This window comes from Gavia stellata, chromosome 4, assembly GCF_030936135.1.
Source record: "Gavia stellata isolate bGavSte3 chromosome 4, bGavSte3.hap2, whole genome shotgun sequence".
NCBI lineage: Eukaryota > Metazoa > Chordata > Aves > Gaviiformes > Gaviidae > Gavia > Gavia stellata.
Window position 1 is genome coordinate 7,249,870 of NC_082597.1, and position 23,408 is coordinate 7,273,277.

At 42.3% G+C, this 23,408-nt stretch overlaps 1 protein-coding gene across 1 annotated transcript; it reads left to right on the plus strand.

Moving 5' to 3' along the window:
* Nucleotides 1–1,007: 1,007 nt before the first annotated feature.
* On the plus strand, nucleotides 1,008–15,343 carry PROSER2 (proline and serine rich 2). The gene is made up of 3 exons (XM_009819549.2): nucleotides 1,008–1,187; nucleotides 12,069–12,321; nucleotides 13,138–15,343. Exons 1-3 carry the CDS (start codon nucleotides 1,008–1,010, stop codon nucleotides 14,124–14,126), a joined length of 1,422 nt encoding a protein of 473 aa, XP_009817851.2. The 3' UTR covers nucleotides 14,127–15,343.
* Nucleotides 15,344–23,408: the final 8,065 nt, after the last annotated feature.

Below are 23,408 nucleotides of genomic sequence, written 5' to 3' on the forward strand. Positions count from 1 at the left end.
AATGCATCACTGCTGTTTCCTGGTCACAGGCAGGGTGGGTGAAAGGATGGGCTGTTAAAGAACAAGGCAATTTCTTCTTGCAAAGGATGTTTTAACGTATTGGAGAGAGACATGAGCTAGGTTCTACTTTTTTTTTCCATCCCCCTGTTTGTGCTGTTAGTACAAAAGGATGACTTTTGTCTTTGTACTACTTTGAGAATGAAGGAAGAAATTCTGCCAGAGTGTTTTGGGACATGATGACAATTCAGAGAAGCATTACAGAACTGAGCACTAGGATAGCTTAAAAAACTGCAGGCTTTTGCTCCAGTAAGTGCCGGTGCATATGTCTGTTCCAGTAAGCATCTTCCAAATGTACAAGCACTGTTTCTTCATGGCTGAGTGAAATAAAAGCTCTGTAAGCTTTAAAATGCAATTTTGCTATGTAACACGGTGGTGAAAAATGGCATTAAGTTCTGTTCGTGGATCTTTCACCAGAAGTAGTTGGCTGCTTGAGTACCACATGAGTTAACTGCAACAGTGTTAGGAAACTAACTGGATTCTGTTTCCCTCATGTGCTCTGATAAATAGAATTCTTGTCTAAAAGCTAATAAAAGATGAAGATGTTCAAACTGGGTCAGTTGGTATCTCAGCCAATGGGATTTTATTACCATTAATGATGTGTTATAATGGAAAACACAAACTGAATCTGTAGGACAGGTATGTATGCAGGGTCCATGCTTGTAAATGTAGACATCTGGTTTGGAAGCACATGAGACGGGGTACAGAACCTCGCTACGCTGGATTTTTCAAGTCACCTTTTAGAATAATACTAACTTTTTATAAAGGTGCTCGCAGGTGGTAGGCATGTTCTAGAGCATAAAGATATGCCTGTTGTTAACTTGTGTGGGATCTTTTTTACGATTTATTTTCTGCTTCTTTTTAAGTATTTTAAAAAACAGATTTAAATATAACACATTGTTCTCTGTTTTCAGAAATGAATAAAGCTAGCAGCCCTACATAATACGCTGATGGCATTCTACGCTGCATCGGGATCGATAAGTCAGGAGGGTGTGATGCCTAGAAACCTCCTCTCAGGTTCTCCTGAAATGGCATCTGAAATCTCTCCAAAGCACGCACTTGGGAGCATGGAAAGGGGTGGCAGTGTGGAAAATCGTGGCAGCCAAGCTAGGTGCAGGAATCTTGCCTTGGTAAGTGTTTAATGAGCCTTATGCTTAGTGATACAAGTTACATTAGTAGCTTTGTTCACATCACAGGATTTTTTTTTTTAATTGAGCATTGATTTTTGCCCTTTCTAGTCCTAAATGGTTGCTTCTGGTCTTGGTTGTTAACAAACTGAAAGGCCAGAAATAACTACTCTGATTTGGTACAACAGCTTGTTATTCTGGTCTGATTGTCTCTGAGAGGTTGGAGAGTGCTTCTCTCTGGCCATTCCTCCCAGAGAACCAGGAACAGCAGTAAGGAACACACATTACTCTGAGCAGCTCGGTGCAACCACCTGCATGTGGTGCACAGTTTGGTGCACATCTCTGCCCTTGCTTTCTTAAGTAGCTCGTAAAGGAACGTAAGGATAGTGTTGGTTCTATAAGCTGTTTCTTGCTTAAGCTCTTTGTTGACACTACTGAATGAAGGTCTCAGCTTATTCCACCTTCATACAATTAGGTGAGTAACAAATATGTCACCATAAACAAAGCTGTCTTCACATTAGTGAATATGAGTGTGTGGCCATTTAAATAGTATGTGAGTAATTGAGGGAGTAGGATGTACTTCTGCATTTTTCCAATTAGCAGGATGATTCAGATAATGAACTCAACAGTACTGTTTGTACTGTGACAGGCTAAGCCTAGAAAGCAGGTATGGTTCCTTGCATGGTTTTTTTATCATCACAACCATTTGAAAAGCATCCATTTTCAGTTGAGGAGAGAGCACTCTGGTAAACATGCTTTCCCTAAATCGAAATCTAAATCTGTCTTGCCTTAAACATGGAATTAGGCTTTCTCTATCTTTCCCTCTGCCCTCCCTCCTAGTTTCCTTTTAGTGAAGTAGTTTTCTGTGAAAGAATAAGTGGCGATAATGAGTCGGCAAGTTGATACCTGTATTTATCTATATACCTCAGAAATACTCAGTGTTTTTGTGCTACTTTGTGAGCTTTTTTGGCAACTGGAGGTAATTCTAACCTTCGTGGTTGTTTCTAATGAAAATACAACTCTGTTAATATTATGCTGGTATCCTTCAGCTTGTGTTGCCAGTTAAAACACAAAACAAGTATTACTAAATTTAGTCCCTGAACTGTTTCTGATCTGCGCTAGAAAAAGTTGTGAAGGGTCAGGGTGGGGAGGTTGAGAGCGTAGTCAAGCACACCATTTGGACTCAAGTACTGAGAGTATGTTGTTTGTTATATGAAAACCGATTGGATCTTAGAGAATTACAGTGGGAGTTGCACTTTGTTAAAGAATTACAACTTAATTTTATGCAGAATTACAAGTTAATTTTATGCATTACTCTGACTCCAGTTTTCCACGTTATCAAACTAGTAGCCAATCATGTTTCCCTGGGTTTTATTGTTAGCTGCGATAGCAGACATGAGACTAGACATTTGAAAAAATCAGTGTTGAATAACAAGGCTATGTATAAGTCGGTGTGTTTGTACAGTCTCATCCTGAGTCTGCTGTGTCAGAAGATGGCATAGATTCCCATAGTCTAACTGTATCTCACCATGTGATAACCCATATGATGATGCATCAGCTAGAATTGAAATCCTTTCCTACTCTGTAATGGAGTAATTTATAGATGGAGTACAAGCTGGCTGCAAGTTTAGACAATTCCCATCAGACCTGTGCATCAGCAAAAGAAGTTCCTGAAGCCTTTAGTTTGTCTTGCTTGATTTTGTGTGTGAAGAAAGTGAAGCATGTACCGAGTTTAATTCTGGTGCCACAGATCCCCTTCTATGACTGTTCTTACAGCAGTATAGTAGGTGGCATGTTTGATAAGGCTGACAGCTAGCATGTGTGGAGTAACAGGTTGGGGAATGGAAACTCTTTTCAATAAAGGCATAATTTCAGTTTCTGAGTTCAAGGGGTCTGTGTTGAACTGAATATGAAGGAAATTCTGCCAACTTCGACTGAGTAAATAGTAGGCAAGTCTGTAGTGCTGCACAGATCTTACCTTTTGTACAGTGGAACAATACTGTTTTCTTACATCAGATCACAAAAAGGAATCAAACCTTTCATCTGTTCAGCACTGAAACACGCTTTAGAAATCCTCAGGATAAAGAGCAGTATTCTTCAAATATTTCTTTTTCTATATTCTTGTGTATTAAAAGCATGATTTTTACAGTCCACTAAGCAGATCAGGGGACTTGTAAGAGGAAAAGCTAGTTGCTGGAATATGTTCCTAGAGACCTTAACTTCTTGCTTCAGTAATTTTTTTATAAAAATTCAGAAGAGGCTGAAGCTTTGATGGCCTAATGAGAAGGAGGGAATAGGTAACTTTGTATAGACAGGTAAGTTCTTACTAGATCAATTCTGAGAAAAGAAGGGGCAGATTTTTCAGGCACACTGGACCTTCATAGCCCTGAAACAGAAGCAACTACAGACATACCTGCCTCTTCATTTATCACTTTTCTGGGTCTGTTCACCTAGAGACACAACAAAGAATGTAAGGGTTGACTTTGAATTTTTTTTTTAATGGCCTTGCAAAGGAAAGAAGTGTGGCAGTGCTTTTTACGACAGGCCTGTACTGCTGCAGGTTTCTTCCTACTCAGTTACAAAAAAGAGGCTCTTAAGCCTCTTGGTGTCAAACTACATTAGTCACTAAATATAACCTTTGTATTGCATCTGTGGAATTCAAACAAACCTAGGGATGTGATAATAGAGACAAATACTGGGACTGGCTTTAGCCTACGCTGACTGCTTAGAGCTGGTTTGGCTGACTGTTGGCTGTTCTTGCATACTGTGTGTCTGTGCTGGCATTACTTGCTGTAGAACTGGTTGTCAGTTTAGGAATGACTAGGAGATGGACATGAATTGCCAGGTGCCAAAAAGGTTGTAAAATTCTGTGTGTGTGATTCTTACCAGTCAGTTGTTGTCAATTCAGTTTAATTTTGCTGGATTTCTCAGCTTCTTACCTACACAATGGTGCTTTTAGTTTGTCTTTGACAATTGGCAGTCCTTAAAGCCAAATTTATTTTTTTAAATGGTGCAAGGTGCTGATGTCCTCTCTTGATTGCAGTCGAATTTTCCGTATAAGTAATAGATGTTTGGGTGTGGATTTATGCCACCAAATCTATCACAGCAGCTGAAGACAAGCACAAGAGCCTATGTTTAGATGGGAGGAATGTTCGCCTTGGTACTTTCATCTCACACCAACTTTTATAACCATAAAAGCTCTTCTATATGAGGACATGAATTTGCACATATATTCTGGTTTCTTTTCAATGAAGGTGGCATCATGCATGTGCTTGGCAAAAGGATGAAACAAGTGTACCTTCTCAATACATGGAATCAGTTGCACTTACCCAAGGGAGAAGGTAAACAAAACCACTCTGTTCTGCTTGGCAATTCTGACTTCCCAAACCCATTCTTGAATGACACCCTGTGTTACGTGGTGTAAGAATGAACTTGCAGTGAAATGTGGTTGCAGTAATTTAAGGACACTTAATTCAGAGATAAAACTAGGTCTTAGCTTTTTTTGAAGCAATTTGTCTTGTTCCATTGACCAAATAGGCACAGATTTCTTAAAGTCTGTATCTATTCTCAGCCACGAGTAACTGCTTTAGTTTCTAGGTGCGAATAACATGCTAGGACAATGGTATCACCTGTGAAAATCATACCAGAAGGTGCTGGTTGTATCTAAAGTGAGCTGTGCAACTCGGAACTGCACTAGTAATAAGCTGTGTCAGTGCCTTGGATCTGTTGATATGACTTCAGTACTGTACCTTCTGTATCTGAACATGTCTTACTGAGTGACAGGTTTGAGGGATAGTAAGTTCCTTGTTACTCTCAATGGATCGTGCTGTGGGTTGTTTTGGTTTTCTTGATTTTATTTTTGCTTTTGGTTCAGAAAAATCCTCAGTTAATGCCCCAGAAAGAGTAGTGAACTGTGGCGGTGGTGATGTCTAGAACTTGGTTAAGTGACTATTTCTTTTAGTCCCTAATCAAGTGGCTTAAACTGGCAGATGGCCATGATTCTAAAAAGATGTCTTGCCTATCCCATTTGTTATTTCTTCAAACGAGCTTTCTCTGTGGCTCTAACAAGACTTTATACCCAGACACTGAAGATGATTTGTCACTACCAGACACCTTGTATAGTACAGGTGACGATTTGAACATTGGTTACATAGACAAGGCAAGAAAGTATCTTGTGAGCAGTCTGAGCTTGCTCAGTATCTTGTTTCACACATGCAGCCATTTAAATCAGGACTGACCTGGTTATTTTGTAGTTATGATGTCTCTTGGAGCCTAAAAATTAGTTGCTATGACCTTTATCCTTTTTGGATCAGTACAGATAATTCAAATGCAACAGTCCTGTTTTTTTAAGTGCAGTGCGTTCCTATCTCTCTGCCCCAGCCTCTCTGAAGAGGTCTTGGGATTCCAGTGTAGTTTTAGGAGTTACTGGAAAAGGAGAGATTGTGTGTCTGTTAGCTCACTGCCACCTTTTTTCTCACAATTTGAGTGTGCGGAGTCTTGTGACTTTCAGGTACATTGAAAGGAAAGTCCTAAGAAGGACTCCTTTCATAAAATTAATGTGTCTTTTTTTTTTTTCCCCCCTTGATACTGATACTCTGCAGGCTTTACTGTACTACAAGGTCTTTCACTGTGTCCAAGTACTTTGCCAAATAACAATACACAAAAAAATGAGAACAATTTTTATGACTGTTTGATACTTTTTATTGATACAGCTGTCTTTGGGCAGGTGGAAGCCATTCCTTACAGGGTGTGGAGAGAGCTATGCTATGTTTCATCCACTTTAAATTTATATTAACATGACTTGGAAGCTGTATGCCTTAAAAAAAAGAGTTATTGTTCCTACCAGCAGGGCAAGAAGTAGAGAGGAAGAGGGGCTTGAGGACTGCTTGCTTTGGACCATGAATGTAGAACTAAGGTAGAGAGCCTGACTCCTAGCAAGGAATGTCCTTGCTGTAAAATGTGCTAGTGAGAATGTGCATAGAGTGCAAATTGCCTTCAGGTTCTATAAACTGCATCATTCTGCTTCAAAGTTGGATCTGGTAGATAAAGACTTTTCCAGCAGGTGGGCAGCTCTGCTCTGTAACCCTCACTGATAGGCATTCCTGAACTTCCAAAGCAGTTTCTTTGTACTCCATTACTTTCTTTTATTGGAATACTTGGATTAGAGTTTCTCTAATGTGAAAGCTAATTTTAACTTGTCTTGCCTTCAGTGCACATAGTGGTCAGCATTCTATATATAAAAATACATGCAGGGCTGCGTCTGCCTACCATCTTCCTCATTTTAAAACGTAACATGCTCCATTCTTCCAGCCTTCCTGTGCAGCAAAACTCTCAGCACTCCTTGCTTTGTTCTGGACCGTGTCCAGCTTGGCTGCATCCTTTCCAAAGTTCAGCGACTGAATCTGAACTCTGTGTTCCGAATGAGGATGTGCTGTTATTTCATCACCCTGGTTAATATATCCCAGAATGACATTCGCATACCTGAACAGCACTGTCTTCCCTCTTTACAGCACTTAAACTCACCTGCAACTCCTTCTGTCTTGTTCATCACTCTATATTCATGTGTTTTTTCAACTGAATTTCATCTTATGGACTACCAGCACACTTATATGGCTCATGAAGGTCTCATTCTGTCATACCTAGTTCTTGCAGCAACATCTTCCAGCATAAGGGGATTAACAAATATTAAGTTGTCTACTGTTAGTGAAGTATCAAAAGTTTAGAGGTGTAGGGATAAATCTGTTCAGGACTTGTCTTGTTTCATTATACAATTTACAATATATCATGCTACTTCTCAAAAATACCAATCTCTCCCCTGCCCCCCAGTTACATGGGTACCTTGTAGTAACTTCATTTAGGCATAGTTTCCTTATTCATCTGTGAGTGTATTTTTCAGCGGCCATGTCATAAAGCCTTCAAATCAAGGTGTATGACATCTCATGCTTACACCTGTTGGCCAAGTCAGTAACCTTCTTGTAAGAAATGAGATTGGTGTGAAGTTACTTGATTTTGTAAAAACAGTGTTAGTGGCTTTTGCCTGAAACTTCTTCCAAATTTTATCAATGTTGTTCTAAAATAGAAATTAAAGGGAAGAAGAAATTATAAGCTGATCAGCCTAACTTTGATAAACTCTGAAGACATCTCTCTGGTTATGTAGGTCTTGCATTGCTTTAGCTTCCCTTTTTTTGTTTTAAAGTAGGTTGGAAGTAATTTAATCAGTTTATGACTTCAGTTCATCTAGTTTATTTTTTAAATACTTCTAGATCACTTGTTTCCTCACTTATGACCTATTGATTACATGCTTTGCTAACTATTATGAAGCACACAGGTACAATTACGTTAATAAACTGAAGAAAACAACATTCAATATTATAGTCGTCTTCACCAAATGAAATGGTATTATCAAAATCATCAGATAGTGGGTTGTAAAGGAAGTACTTTTTGACACAGCACACAATTAAACTATGGAACTCATTGCTACAGAATTCTGTGAATGCCAGACATTTAAATGGGCTTAAACAATAAGATGAATTCATGCTAGAAAAGCTCACTAGGGCTTTTAAGTATACAGATGCAGATCCAACTGGGAAGTCCTTAAGCCATGTATTGCTCAAACTGGAAGGATGTAGGGAAGAAAAATATAAATCCATCTGACTTAGAGCAATACTCTTTCCCCCAACCCTGTTCCCCTGTCCTGTGTGTTACTGGTGGCTGAAGGCAGGCTACTCAGCTAAATGGACTTTTTGGTCTGAGCCTGTATGTTAGTTCTTGCTCTTATCTGTAATTCACTTGCTTCCAACTTCAGCAATGCAGTGGTACGATCCATTCTGTTTCCCTTTTCTGTAAATATAATCAGAGGTACTTGCCTTTTTCTTCTGCACTGAAGCTTTTGTACCTGTTCTGATACTGTTCCTGCATGCAGGGCTTTCTCTCCCTCCCCCCTTCTTCTTTTTACGAGTAGAACTGCCTGCCTTGTTACTAGCAGGCTAAGGCCTAAGTGGTGCTACATTGGTCTTTTCCTCCTACATATTAGAATAGCTTGCTCCCTTCATGTTTTTTTGAGAAGCATCCAGTCACTTCTCTCCCATGGAACTGTGCCTGTTAATTCTTTAGCATTGTCAAGTGACTGATGATGAATCAGTTGAATCTGCTGTTCTCCTGGTATTTTGCTAATTGAAGTGTAACTGTTTGACATGAGGAGTACCATTTGGTTCTCTAGCAGTTTTCAGAAGAATTTTTTTTTTAACCACTGCAGATGTCTGGGGATTTCCCCTGCTGTTCTGTTTCTGTCAAAGCTGTGCTGGTCTTAAAATTCTAGGTCTGGATATGATGTTAAGAATTTCTTCAGTTGCATGTGAAAAATTGTGTCCCTCTGATACTGTTTTGGACAGGTAGGAAAGGGATCTTTTCTATGAAACAGATCCTATTTTTCTTTTCTTTCCTCTTTTTTCTTGTTTCTTTTTTCCTCTTTTACACCGAAGACTGTCATAACAGACTCTTTCCTGTTTGGCGTAAGCAGGAAAGGTTTGGCTGCATAGGGATCTAAAATATTAATGCCAGCTGAGCACACTCAGCTATTTCAGCTGTCTGCATCCCAAATTTCTTCTGTCCAAGCAGTGTTTTTAATCCTCAGCTAAGGCACAATTTTCAAGTTTCAAATTTAGGCTGTCTTTTGACAGTAGCTTTAAAGTCGGTAGTGTTAGGCGTATGTGAGATTTAGTTTTGGGAGGTGTGTTTCTGTATTAAGAGTAGGGAGCTGGTGGAAAGTATGAGGGGAATAACTCGAGCAGCTGAGAAGACTCTGCTTTGACTGTTAAAACTCACATCCTTCAAGGAGAAAGGAGACCTGGAAAATCAGCCCAGAAACAATATGAACTGTTCCAGTACTTCGAGTATGTGGAAAATGAACTAATTACAAATAGGCTTGGTGGTAACCTTAGTTAAAACTGGCACTACAACAAAATTTATCCCATCTTTCTGAAAGCTTTACTCTCATATAAGTAATACAAGTGGGCATTTTATAATACACCACTGTTCTCAGACCAGTGGTAAAGCAAGCCACTGCTTGCTTTACATCTCTGAGCTCCTTTGGTTTGACCAACTTGAGTAGGTTTATTTTCACTGTGCTTGTATGTCTAAAATGTATTTGCAAAGGGTTGGTTAGTGATTTCAGATCTTCACCTAAAGGGGAAACTGCTCATTTCAGCAAGATCCATGAGGGATGGTAAGTCAGGCAGAGCTCTGCTGACCAGTCCTCCTGTAAATCTTACCTGGCATGGAAAAGAACTCAGTCTTGCAGCACAAAAATGGACGGAAGGAAGGGCTTCTGAAAGTATCTTGCTTCAACTCACATGCTGTTTTACTCAGCTCTTGATCAAATGAGTTAAGCTCATATGGGAGCAGTTGTTCTTTTAAATGAACCAAGTGTGGTGCAGTCATTTCTGTACTGTACCACACTCTGGATCAGCTGCCACCATGAACCTCTTAAACACAGCCCCCCCTTTTGTCCCCTTTGCCTGCGGAAGTCTGGCTTTTGCTATGAGCTCACCCACAACAAAAGCTTCTTGGAGTCCTGTTCAGCTACAGCTAGGACCTACCTAACAACTGCTCCTTTCCTGTCATTCTCTTGCCTACTAGACATAGCAGCTGTATGAGTATTTGGGTGGGGAAGGAAGGAGATTGCAACATCCATTAAGAAGAAAAAAGAAGGCTTGTCTGTCTCTCACTTTTCAAGTGCAGCTGTAAAACTTTCCTTGGCCTTTGAAAACTGAGCTCTGCCATGTGGTGGGTGCGAGCTGTGGAATACGTCAGCCTTTGAAGTTAGTGCTTTAAATAGGGAATTGTAAATGGCATCCAAACTTAAGCTTTTGTAGCAGTTTTCCTGCAAGCTGGAATAAGTTACTTATTTTGACAGTGCACTGTGGATGGTAAGATTAAGTTACAGGTACCCACACCTCTGCACATGTCTCCCAGCCATCAAACCGTGTTCACCCTGGCAACAATAAATCTGAATCTCTAGGAATGTAGTTGTAGAATGAATATTGTCTTGAAACCAACTTTGTATTTCCCTGCAAGACTTCAGTCTTCTGTTTTAACAGAAAACTGTGCCAGCTGTGACTGAAGACTGCTGTGTTCACATGATTGCAGCCACAGATAAGCAAACCTGTCCTGAAGCGTCTGAACTAAGAATGGCTGAAAGGCTGTGTGTCTGTCTTCTGTATTTCATTCATTTATTTACAGGGAAAATATTCTACTGGCCAAACAGGAGATGGCAACTAAAAGCCCTAAAGCATTTATTTTCTCATTTGTAGTGTTTTGAGTGCTTAGAGACTAACTGCCACTTGGTACAATGCAGCACTTCATAGTTCTTAATCTATAGGCATTGCTTTTCTACAGAGGTACATTGTTCTTATTTTTAATCCTGGGGATGGGGATAAAAGCTTTGTTTGCGCAAGGAGTTGAGTTAACAGGTAGAGCTGCACACAGTTTTTTCTATTCTGATATAATGTAAGATGATCTGAGCAGGCATGGTGAGTTTCAAGCAAGTTGTGCTGCCCTAGCAAGAACACGTCTACCTCTTGGATATTTGCACTGCATACCTTTATGTATTTACGTAAATTCCCCCAATCTTCCATTGAGAAGTAGCCTTGTTACCTGCATGCACAACTAGGTGTCCTTGGAGAAGCCAAAAGTAGAGATGAGAAATGAAACTGTCTTGTATTGCTTTGCTGGTGCCTTCTTGTTAAGTTACTGATGGCGAAGTTTCCGGTATATGCATGGTGGGAGAGAAATTCAAGCCAGAAAAGGGAAAACCTCACTTACTTTTCAACAATACTTAGTTAGTTACATTCCAGAACTTACACAGCTCTCTTGAGAAATGTCTTTCCTGTATCCATTGTCTTAATGTAGTGCCTTTCCTAATCATTCTTTGTCATCTCCAAGCTTCTGGAAAAGTGAGTGTTTCCCAGGGTGTAGGTGGAGGGAAGAGTTTGCACATTGCTGCCTAGCTTCTCATAGCGATATTGTGTTAATCAAGTTAATCAAGAGCAGTGACTCATAGAAAATGAAGACTGGGTAATCCAAGTGATTATTTATCACTTCTGTGGTCTACAGGATTGTTTCCTGCTGGAGAAAATAGCCCAAGGCACTTTACTGCTGGGGAACACATCCTCATATTTATTCTAAATTTTTCCTTTCTGTAACTCAAAGGTAAAATCTTGAGAAACCCTCTCCCTCGTTATTACTTTGTAATTGACCACGTAACTCTGGGTAACTCAGATTGCAGTGGTAGAGCCAGATTTCAGCTCCAGCTCTGCCTCTAGAAGCCCAGTCCCACTTTGGTCTAGAGCAAAAAGGGAATCAACCCATTTGTTGGACTGTCCTGAATGCACCCTTTCCCTCCCAGGCTGCTCCCAACCCTTGTCCCTGAACCTGACACAGCAACTGAAACAGCTTACTCCAGTTTTGGAGCCTGAAGAAGCTATCTTAACCCTTGTAAAGGCATAGGTGTTGGGGGGGGTGTGTGTGTGTGTGCACTTCTGGGATCTTTTAGCAATCTCTTCTGTCTAACTGAAATGGACACTTGTCTGCTGAACTTTGGTATTTCATCCCTTAAAGTACCTGTGGCTCTTCTTCAGTCAAGACTAATGCACTGTAAACTCCTGGCTCTTTTTTTTTTTTTTCCCCCCCTCTTGCATTGTAGTGGCTGAATGCCTCTTTGGGAAGGGGTGAAACAGCTAGTAGGAGATGCTTCTGATGTGACTGCTGCCTGTTTCATCTTGTCCCTTCTGGCCTTTGAAAAAGGGTGCTGTGTTTGCTATCAGTGTACTTACCCATACTCACCTGTAGGGCATTAATCTTTTTGGCTTTTTTTTTTCCCGATAGGATGATGAGAGTCTGAAATACTTAACTCACGAAGAGCAGGATGTTCTTATGTTCTTCGAGGAAACCATAGATGCCTTAGAAGATGACTTGGAGGAGCCAGTCCTACGTGACAGTGGCATCCACTGTCAGTCTCCAAGGTCAACGGAAGAAAACGCGTCCAGTCATTCAGAAACTGAAGATATCATCGACTTAGTACAGTCAACACCTGAGAGCAGTGATCATGAAGGCCCTCCTAGCAGAGATGCAGAACCAGGTAGTAGTATTTCTTGAAAGTGTGGTTTTCCCTCTGACATAGCCCTGACATACTCTGGTTCTCAACAGAAACAGCTAAAGAAATTCTGTACCTTCCTTATTATCAAGATGAGGTCCTGATGTGTAACAGATTCTAAAGACTGAGGCTTTGACTTGAGATTTCTGAAATTCTTGCTGTTACTATAATTCTACAGAACTGAGTATTATGCAGAGTCATTGCAGCAAGGCAGACTAGTGTTCATCAATGTGTTCACGCTCTGCTTCTCTTCAAGACCTCTTGAGACTTTCTTTAAGAATTTTAGGATGGCAGATTGTTTATAGTGTTACTTTGTGTGGGACTGAAAGGCACATGCTCGTGTCAATAAGTTTGTGACAAGATAGTGTGGCATGTTGTTTTCTTCACCGTGTAGAGTTTGCTCTCTCCATGTCTGGAGAATGGATTTATTAGCTAGTACATACAGTGGGAGGCAATGTGTCCTCTCCTGGCTGTTAGAATGAAAAATAAGAATTGCAAAACTCTTATAGAAAAAGCAGCCATTGAAACACAGTAAAGCTAACATGCAGATTGTGAATGAATGGCAGAAAGAGGGCTTCTAGTGAACGCATTGTAAATATGGTGATTTGAACTATAGTGCTGCCTACGAGATGCCATTGCGAGGAGTTCAGTTATAGTTTCTTTTGGTAGTGTGGGCTGAGTTTGAGTTAGAAAGTTTGGAGGAGGGGGAGTACTGATGATTGCTAATCCCAGGTGAAAGAAAGCCTTGTATTCTGCTCTGTGTGAAGACTTAATGAGATTATTGCTGCTTTGTCTTTTAAGTGATGGATGCTACCTGGAGAACTGAGAGCCCTAAGCCAGCTGTACCTGCTGACCTTCCCCCACATCCCCCTGTACCATCACCATCGATGTCTGAGATGCTTCCTCTTCCTCCACCCCCTCCTCCAGTGCAGCATCCAAAATTGCTTCGTTCTATCCCTACTCCGCTCATCATGGCCCAGAAGATGTCTGAGCAGCAGATGGAAAGCAGGGTGCGCTTCCCCAGTGCCCTCAAGGAAGGGAATTCGGAGAGGAAGGCAACCCCAGTAGCCAACGGTGACTATTTAGTGGCTCCAAAGCACCCTCCTGCACCTGCACCCAAACTGCACCGGTTCCCAAGCAACATCAACATAACAAATGTCAGTGGCAAAGAATTCAGTGAGACTATTTCAAAAGCAGCAGTTAACGTCCAGGAGCGGAGAGCTCAGGTGCTGGCCAACATCAACGGAGGAGCTTTTCTGGCAGCTGAACTGGAGGAGAAGCTGCAGAAAAACGATTTCTTGTCACGTAACAGAAGTTCTTCCTTAAGGGATCTCTCCTCTGAGCAAACACGGTATGAGGCCCTGACAAAGCTTGGCCTAGTTAAGGGAAAGCCAGCTCAGGACCAAGTGGACCATGCCCCAAGTACTCAGCAGCTTGACGTGCAGCCCAAACAGGCAGATGCTGTCCCCAATGGATATCAAAACATCCATGAGATTTTAAAAAGCGAGCCCAGCCCTTTCCTTCCTATGGGCAAAACTGTAACAATCAAACCAGAGGTAGCTCTTGCTGCTAACAAGGTCAGCAGCGCACAGCAGAGCACAGCAAAAAGTTTTAATGATTATAAACAACCTAGTCTAAACCCGGATATGAGGAGGAGATCAGGTTCGCTGCCTAGACCTTCAGGATTTCGATCCCAAGGGATAACAGTAAAGTTTTCTGGCCGTGGCTCAACAGAAGAAGCTAGGAGAGAGGCACTTCGGAAACTGGGACTACTGAAAGAGACTGCGTAATTCGGACGGGAATGTTGTGGCAACAGGGGGAAGTTATAGCATGGCTTTGTGCTAGAGTAGTCCCAACAGGATTGGGATCAAACAGACTGGAAGAAGAAAGGGGAAGTTATCTGTTTCAGGCAAGCTAAAGGAGGTACTAGATACTGTGGAATAACCGCTCGTGTTTATCCCAGAAGGACTGGCACCACGTATGGTCATGTACAGCAGTGGGTTTCAGCTCTCCTTCCTACAGATATGTTCATCTGTTGCTCTTTGTGACTAAGAGGAATTTTATTTAAGTAATGCTGGACTGTAGCAGACAGCATCTTGTTAATGAAGTGTACAGTGCAGTATTGTTGTACATAGCGAACTGAATGGTGAATCTTCCTTTTGCTCTTTCTGACGCCAAAAAAGACAGTTCCATTTGTCTTGCCCACATGTGTATGTCTGTTCGTGGGAGCTCAAGATAATGTCAAAACTAAAACTTCTGACCAGCGTGACATACTTCCATGACTTTGTTGTCTATATTATCTGGCTTGGCTTCGTTCCCTACCAGTGGTGGAGTCTTCTGCTTCCTTGCTCTGCGCCCACTTGACTCAAGACTGTACAGAGGGTGGTTTCTGTTTTGACCTTCTCAACAGAGCGGCCCAAGCTTTGCGTGGGTGACTGCATCACTCTGCTGCTTCACTCGGAAGCCTTGCCTTTCTTCCCAGCCATCTGCTTCTTGGTCACGCTCTAGCAACCTATGTGTCCAGTGAAAGGCACCAGATAAGCCTCAAGGATATGCACCATGCACCGGTTTTCGCACTGACAGCCAAAGAGTCTCCTGACAATCTGTGACCCCAACTGTTCTGTACCAGTGACGATCTTGTAGCAGAAAAGCCATAGGATCAAGTTAACTTTGTACCAAATACGAGAACCTTATGTCAAAAGTCTTATCTTTATGTTAGGGTTCCCGTGAAGAAGCTGTTACTTCTTGAACAATAGCTGTACTACACTGAATAGCTGTAAGTTCTGTTACTTCTAAAAACTGTCATTTGATCTTCCTGTAGTTTGACAGCCCTAATAATCCTCTGTTCACAGCTGTATTTGATCCTGCCCTGCCAATGCATAACAAGTTACAGCCAAAATTTTTGCAGACTAAGTGGAGTTACAGGAGAGCGCTGTATGTAAGAGCATGTCACTCCTGAATGGTCCAAGTTGGCGTATTTTGCACGCCATGCAATAGACATGCTTTTAAAGATGGTCCCAAAATATATTTGTGTGTTGGTATGTTGGTTTTTTATATGGCAAAGCTGCTCTTCCACATAAAAACTCCCTTCCCTTTTTGTGCACCTGAAAACATCAATAGCCATTTTAAAATCAAATGCCAAACTCCAGACCCTCTAAATTTCTCATTGTTATTCCTGTATGTTTAGGAGTTCTCTGTGTTTTGTTATAAAAGGGAAAAACTCACTTATTCTCTGCACTTTCTAAAGCCTCAAGCAACCCCCTCTTTTTCCCAAGAAGCTGAGTAATAAACCTTGGAGAAGAGGAGGGGAGAGGCTATAATAGAAACTGACACACCCTTCAGTGAGGAGCTCTGACATGACTGTGATAAACAATTTGTAGTTCTTGTGATAAAGTATTTCAAACTTGCTGAGCTGTACTTGTAAATGAAGCTGTTGTGAAGGAAAAATCTTGCCGTCATTCTCAACCTGCCTCATAAGTTAAAGGTGTTTTTGTTGTGTTCTTTTTTTAATTATCTGCTTGCTGCTTAAATTTTTAATTGTGTTGTTACGGTATCTGGCTGGTTCTCTTATGTAGTTATTCTTTTCAGCCTTTTCATTGGGTAAGTGATCGCATTCCTCGTTGTGACAGGCATACTATACATAAGCAATTGGTAATTAAAGTATGTGGCCATTCCTCAGTCTGGCAAAGCACTTAGGCATGTATAATCAAATGTGAGAAGTGCTGCTGAAACAAAAAAGGCTGCTTGTATGCTGCAAGTAAAGCACATACTTATTTTGCTGGGCTCTGAGTCTGTGGTCCTGAATCAGAAAGACAAGGAGGCACATAAACACATCTAAGCACCTGCTTCAGTGCAGCCTGGAATGGAGTCCTACATGTGGATGATGCATCATAATTTATTAACATAACCTGCTAAGTAAATTTAAGTCTTTCATGACCTTTGTGCTTTTAAATCCTGTTAAAGCAAATTCTTCATTATAAATGTGAAGTGCGTACAAAGCAATCTTCACATCTAATCATTTCTTGCCAGCTCTTCTTTGAGTTGTTTACAGCTGAGAGTCCATGCTAAGCAAACAGGGGAAAAAACCCTGACACTAATCGTTTCATGGAAATTCAGTCCTATTCAATAACTCTGTAACATAACCCTATTGAAAAAGAAATAAATGAGATGTTTCATATCTAAAGTATAAAGTTGCAGTATGCTGAATTAGCTGGATCATGTTAATTCATCCTCAGTGCAGGGCTGTGTCCTCAACTGGTGGGAAGCGAGAGTTAGATCTTAATTAGATAAACCAATTTCTACCCAGTGAGCACTTGGAACGAGGTATTCATTGTGGCCCTTCATTATAGCAAATATCCTACTGGAAAAGTCTTCTCTGTGCCTAAAACTGTAGTGAGTAAAGCCATGTACTAAATGAAGTTAAAGAGTCTAGCTGCTAATAACCTGTATATAAATTTAGCTCTATTTTGTGTATTTTGTTTTGTGTGTATATGTTGCTGTGATTTTATTTTTTTCCCTTGTGTTAGAGATAACTGTCTTGCACAAATCTGATAAATCATTTATTAAACTGGGATAAACCCAATGAAACAATGGCTGATGGGAGGTGGAATTTTGTTCTTTGTCACCCAGCAGCATGCATCTTTCTGAGGAGGGAAGTGACTTTTTTTGATGGCTAATATCAATTTAATAACTTTTTTTGCAACTGTGGACGTGTGTGTGAGCTAGAGCTCAATCCTGTCACATCATTTGTGGAGGAGGGGAAAAAAAAAAAAAGAGGATTATGTCGGTCTTCTGTCAAGAGATGGGCTTCAGTAACTGTGACCAGGGTCCTTGCAGGAATGAAGCTCATCCTGAACAGTGTTTGAAGTAGGCAAAAGCTCCCCTCTCCCAGTGTTTTGCAATATTAAAATGACCTTTCCAAGAGGAATATTGTATATGTGAAAGAATAGTAACTCACTTTGTATTTCCATGGCTGCCTTCCATGGGTGTTACTATAAGGGAATGTGATCCCGCTGAGGGCAGAAGTCTTTCTTGTTGCATAGGACAAAGTTTCCCTTTAGAGGCTATTCCTATGCATCCCTTCTGAGTGTGTGCATGTGTTTTGCTGCCTTTCTGTCTTTTGTTTGGATACTTGCACATCAAGACTGCTAAGATACTTCCAACCAAGAATTAGTGCTGACTGGCATGCGTTACTGGAGTTACTGCTGTGAAGTACAGTATAGAGGTGAAGGTTTCCTAATGAAATGCTACATAGTTGAGGTGGTGGCTAAATCATCTTGCGCTGAGACTTGTCCCACTTCAAGTAGGGAATGGTGTAGAGCCAAAGCTAACAAACTTTGACCTAATAACAATGATGACAAAACTCTCAGAAGAACAGATGTTCAGGAAGGATTGGCTGCTTTTTACTCGACTCCCTGGGGTAAGAACTGCTTTCAGTGGCTTCAGCCATGCAGGCTGCCCTGAGTAGGAGGCTGGAGGGTGGCACTACCACCCCAGCTTGCACCCGAGAGGAACCCTTGAAACAATACTGTTTTGAAGATGATTTTTCTTTTATACAGGTGTTGTTGAGCATTTGTCCAAATATCATGTATCATAAATGACAGAATGGAAATCACTCTAGAAAAAAATTAACTCCTATTTGCATGAGCTACTTCTTCATCCCCCAGGCACCATATTGGTGGCAGCCAAAAAAGCATCAGCAGGTCTACCAGCCTGTCCCCAAGCTTTCCAGGGCTGCCTCTGGGCTTGGGTACATGTCTCAGCCAGGACAGAGCAGGTGGTCTCTCCTAACTGTGTGTGGCTCCAGCCCAGAGCCAGTGTGAGAGAATTTAACTTGGCTCAATCTATAATGAAACTTCAACTAAGTTACAGTGCCTCACTTTTTTGCTGTAGGGTAAAACCTCACGCAGCTGCCTATTACTGTCAGCCTTTCAAGTGGCTGCAGCTTTGGGAATAAGCTTTTGATGTTTTGACTCCTGTGCTTGTTTTATATATATACACACACACACACAAATAAATTTGGCTTCTCCCTTAAAAATAAACAGCTTCAGAAAGCATTATCCATAACTGATCAGGGGAAGGCATGAGGCTAAAGGTAAATGATAGTTTTAGCCCTGCAACATTGGCTAGTTTTCTATACTCCTGGAGGCACAAACAAAAGGACTGCAATTTACAGTGTTCCTGAATGAACTCAAACTGTTTTATAACTGAAACCCCTAAGATAAAAATTACAGAACCCATTCTTTAGTGGGCTGCTTGGTGGTCGTTATTCCTGGCAGAGCAGAAGCCCAGGGTAGCGCAGCTCAAAAGTAGTGGTGAGTGCTGCAGTGACGGTGTGGGATTGCTCAGGCTGCTCTGGAAGCAGCTGCAAAGCCAAGCTCTGATGGGTCAGTTTTCAGGTGTATCCCATACTCCTACAGCACCCACAACTCCAACTGACTTGTTCTTGATGACTTGGACCCTAAGCAAGTCGTTTGATGTCTAATAGGTCAGCACTGAAAGATGGGGGGTGAATGTGAAGTCAGTGGAAAAGTTGGAAGTTTACCTTACTTAAACACATTTACCTCTAAATGTTACCCTTTAACCTTTTTTTTGCTCTAAGACTCTAACAGGAACTTGGCTTGGCTTCATCTACCAGTCTACTTTTAAAACTTTGGAGAAGTTACGAGCTTATATCCATGCTGGAATAGCACCGGCTGCAGTTATGTTGGCAACAGTCACACCAAGAATGGTTTTAGTGGTGTCTCAGAGGCTGCACGACTGCAGTGATGACGGCAGAGCCAGGGGAGGAAGGGCCCTGGAGCAGGAAGGCGGTGGTGTGACTGTTCAACCCAGCAAGAGAGGAGCATGGCCCCTGCCTGCACAACAGAGCAGTTCTGCCATCCCCTTAGCCTCTCATCTAGCACTGCTTCATCATTCTAGCTGAAAAGCAAGTTATGTTTGTTGTTTCTGGTTTGTACATAATTTTGTCCTGCTTTGAGAGAGCTTTACCCCTGCACGTATTCCTGTCAACTCACTGAAATAAGCTATATCATCACAAGCTCATGTACTGGAACCAAGAATTCAGTTTAGCAAGGTGATTCTGAAACAGATGTGTATGTAGATATGGATGCTCCCTTAGTCATGGACCTTAGATGATATGAAGCCTTTAATTCATCACTTCTTGTGTGCACCCCTCCACGTGCACTGGGTCTTGCTTTCAGATAATCCATGTCACAGAGGCAAAGGCAGAAGAGTCTTCATCACAGCGTTCACTCCCAAACTATAAATATCTTTTCCTCTGAGGTAAGGAGGGTCCTTAGACTGGATGGAGCCAAAGGGAACACACCCTTCTCTTCTGCATGTTTTGTTTTTGTTTGGTCTTTTTTTTCCCATGCAAGGTGACCCCTCCCAAACTAGGAAATGCCTTCCTTGAAAGGTCATTGTGCATCCCTGACTACTTCACTGAATGGTCAGATGCATTCTTACCTCGAGGGAGCTGCAAGGAAAGATTATTTTTATTAATAAATAGGGCTAGCCATTACTTCTGAGCCTTTGGATTTTTCCGCTGGGTCATAATTACCTCCTGCTACTTGTAATCGGCAAAATAAAGAAAACCAGAAGAGGCTTCAGTAACTTCAGGATTAAACTGAACAAGTGTGAGGAACAGTAGAGAAACCAGCTGGCAGGCTTGAAGGAGCAGCTCAGCTTCAATTTCTCTTTTGTTTGTGAGTCTTTGCACCTGCCCCTGAGCTTTAATGAATGTTTCACAAAGCCCCAGGAATCACAAACTAATTCTGAGAGGTTTCCTGAAGCTGCTGAGGCACTGTTATCGTAAGACCATTATTTTCTTCTCAGATGGGTGTCTCTGTATCACAAAGAAATGCAGCTGTTATATTATCCTCAGCTGAGGGACAAACAAAACCCAAGTATTTGGGTTTTCGGGTTTCCCCCTCACATTTTAAAAAAAAATAGTTCCCTTGATAAAAACTAGTACGTATGTTGAAGGTTTGAATTTAAAAGTAAATAAATACATCAAATCCTTTGCTTAAGCATCGAATCAGGGTGCAGCTGTAATTTCCAAAGCCTGTGAGATTGAACATTGCCCATGTCCCTGCACAGTAGCCAGCCAAGGACTCTGTCGAGCTGCTGCCTGAGGTCTGTCACAGCTATTCGCTTTAGTCCCTTCACTTGTGATCGCTGCACCCAATACAGTGTCCCCACGGATCCCACGGCCAAGCTCTCCCAGTAAGCGCAAATCCACCTCCCAGTGTAACCGTGCTCCCCGTCCAAGCCCCACACGGACCCTAGAGCAGGTCCCGTCTTGTTCAGCCCAGGAGCGACTTAGAAGCTTTACAGAGCTCAACGCAGCCGGGTGGCAAGGTGTGAGCATCCTTCGTGAACCTGGAGAGCCAGCACTGAGCTGCACAGGGCCTGGGAGACCCCAGCTCTTGCTGGGCACAGCACCCACTGGTGTTAATGGGGTTAATGGCAGCTACCACAGCACTCCGCTTTTATCACTGACAGCGGCTTCCCATGCGAGTCACTTCCCTCTCTGATTCAGCCTCAGAGATCTCTGTTATAACGGGATCACTCATTTCCTCACAGGTTTGGTGAATTTGACCTCCCTATCAAACATTCATGATGTATTTTTTCCCATGATTTTAGCGGAAGCTGTCTACTCTTTGGGCTTTTGTTATTGTAAGCATTAGAAAATTGTGTAACTTTTTATCTGTTCTCTGCCTGCTTATCCATGCCCGTGAGGAAGGGCAAGAGCTGTGTTTCCCAGCTGGGAAATGAGGGCAGTGATGTTAAGCAAAGAAAAAAGGAGCAGAGATGAGCTTGACCTTCCACTTCCCAGGCTTATGCATTAATCCTGAATCACCCTTCCTCTCCCACCACCACACCTACCACTTTGGGAGCATTTACCTGCCAGCCCCAGAGAAAAGAACAGCAGCCTGGAAGCTTGGACTCATGCATGCAGTGAGTTGTTCATACTCTCTGATGAACAACGATAAGCCACTCATTGTACTGATGTTCAGAGGGTGGAATGACAGCAGAAGGAAAAGCATTCATACAAGCTCTCACGGCAGGAGGGAGATTATTTCTTCATATTTAAACCTCTATTAGGAAAGGGTTGTCAGCATGTTTCCATTTCCAATATACAAGCCAGCACAAGGGGATGGGATCAACAGGGTCTTCAGGCTTCATGACACACACAAACTTCGTTACCGTGGAACATTTCCTGCCTTCCTAAATGGATTTAGTTTGCCTGATTAGGTTTAATTTTTATTTATGGCATGAGTTTCCCAGTGCGCTCAAGCCCAGGAAATGGGCACTGTATGCCCAGCACGGCCATTCCTGCTACGTCCTGTAATAAAGCTCCGAGCTCTGCACCAGCCACCCCAAGAGTGGAGAGTTTCCTCTGTGACATGTCACCCTTTAGGCAACAGCGATGCTTTCTCTGAAACCAAAAGCTGGTTTGATTTTACATTAGTAAGACTTACAGCTAGTAATAAACCCCTAGTTTCACAGGGCATGAGAATAAGGACCAACCTAGATAATAAACCACAAACAAATATGCCTCTGGGGTGTTACAATAAGAAAGGAAGAGTTTAAGTCCTGCTGTTGCATCCATCTTTCCACTGGAAAAGAAAGGCTGCTGCAGGAGGGATGAGGAACCAACATCTTCCTGGAACAGCTCGGCTGAATTCCCGGAGAGCAGCAGACCAATCCTCCTCGACCAGGCTGACCACCGGGTTTTCCTCCCAGGAGAGGGCTCTTCCCGCCACAAACCCGAGGAGGAAGCCAGAGCCCCATCACTGCATGCAGAGCTTCTCAGAGCAGAGATAAGAAAAGCCAAAACCGCCTCCGAGATCCCTCTCACTACTTGGCTAGCTGGGCTTCATTTCCACCACTCCAGGGATGCAACTTCCAGCAACTCATATCAATTTAATAACCACTTACTGGATTAATACAATAGAGACACCAAACCTCACTTCCAGTGGGTTATGAAAGGCTTACTGATGTATTCAAGTCTTCCTTCCCAGGAGAGAATATCTGATCTGATCTGAGAGAATATCTTTAGCTTACTATTAACAGATTTAAGAGAGATCTATGTGTGTGCATATATACATAAAATAGATAAAATTCAAAAAAATTGGATATTGGCGCAGCACGGAGGACAACCAGCTCAGCTGGACAGTGACCCTGAGATACAGGGCAGCTCTGCAGCCAGGAACAGCTCTCCGGTGTAGAGGCTTCCCTCGACAGCTGGAGGGGACTTCCAGCAATCCTTTCCCTGAAGAGACGCAAGCAAGGACGGGTGGCCCTGACACCAGGCAGGCGCAGTGTGTGTGACCTCCTGGCCCCCCTGGTGTGGAAGGGATTCTGAAACTGGCTCCCTTGGGGCATCCTCTGGTTCCGGAGAGGTGGTAGCAGTCGGTCAGTCACTGCTCTTTCATGGCATGGCTGTTTTCACTCAGGAGTTGCCCAGGAAGCAAGCCAAGGGTTCAGAAATTAATGTCTATCTCCAAAATGGGGATATTTGATTTTATTTCACTTCATTTGATTTGATTTAACCAAACTAATCAGATAAGAGGCTTTTGAGGGACTGATTGGTGGCTACAAGCCCTAGGAGGTAGGACCAGCAAGTGGAAAACTCCAGTCCTGAGCAGGCTCCTTGGGTATCCCCAACTCCCATATTTGCATGGGCTTTTCCTTGTCTGCAGGGGAAGCAGAGCTGACAGTGGTGGCTAGTGCCAGCAAAATTAAGCCTCTCATTAACACTGTTGCAGCGTTTCTTCTCCCACAGTGAGCTGACTGCAGTCAGAGCAACCAATCCATTTGCTCATGCGTATTTAGAGACATTTCATGCCCTAGCGTACCCTGTCTGAGCCTCTGCTACCACTGGAGAAGGACACAGGTCTACCCCAAGCCCGTATCATATCTGCCAGCCCCACACAGAAGCCTTGGCTAACACCTCTAATAGCCTCAGGCATCTACAGGATTCAGCTGGAGACGAAGGCACCTGAATTTCAGTGGCTATGCACATACGGGACACCTGGCTCCCACTACCACAATGGAGATCTCAC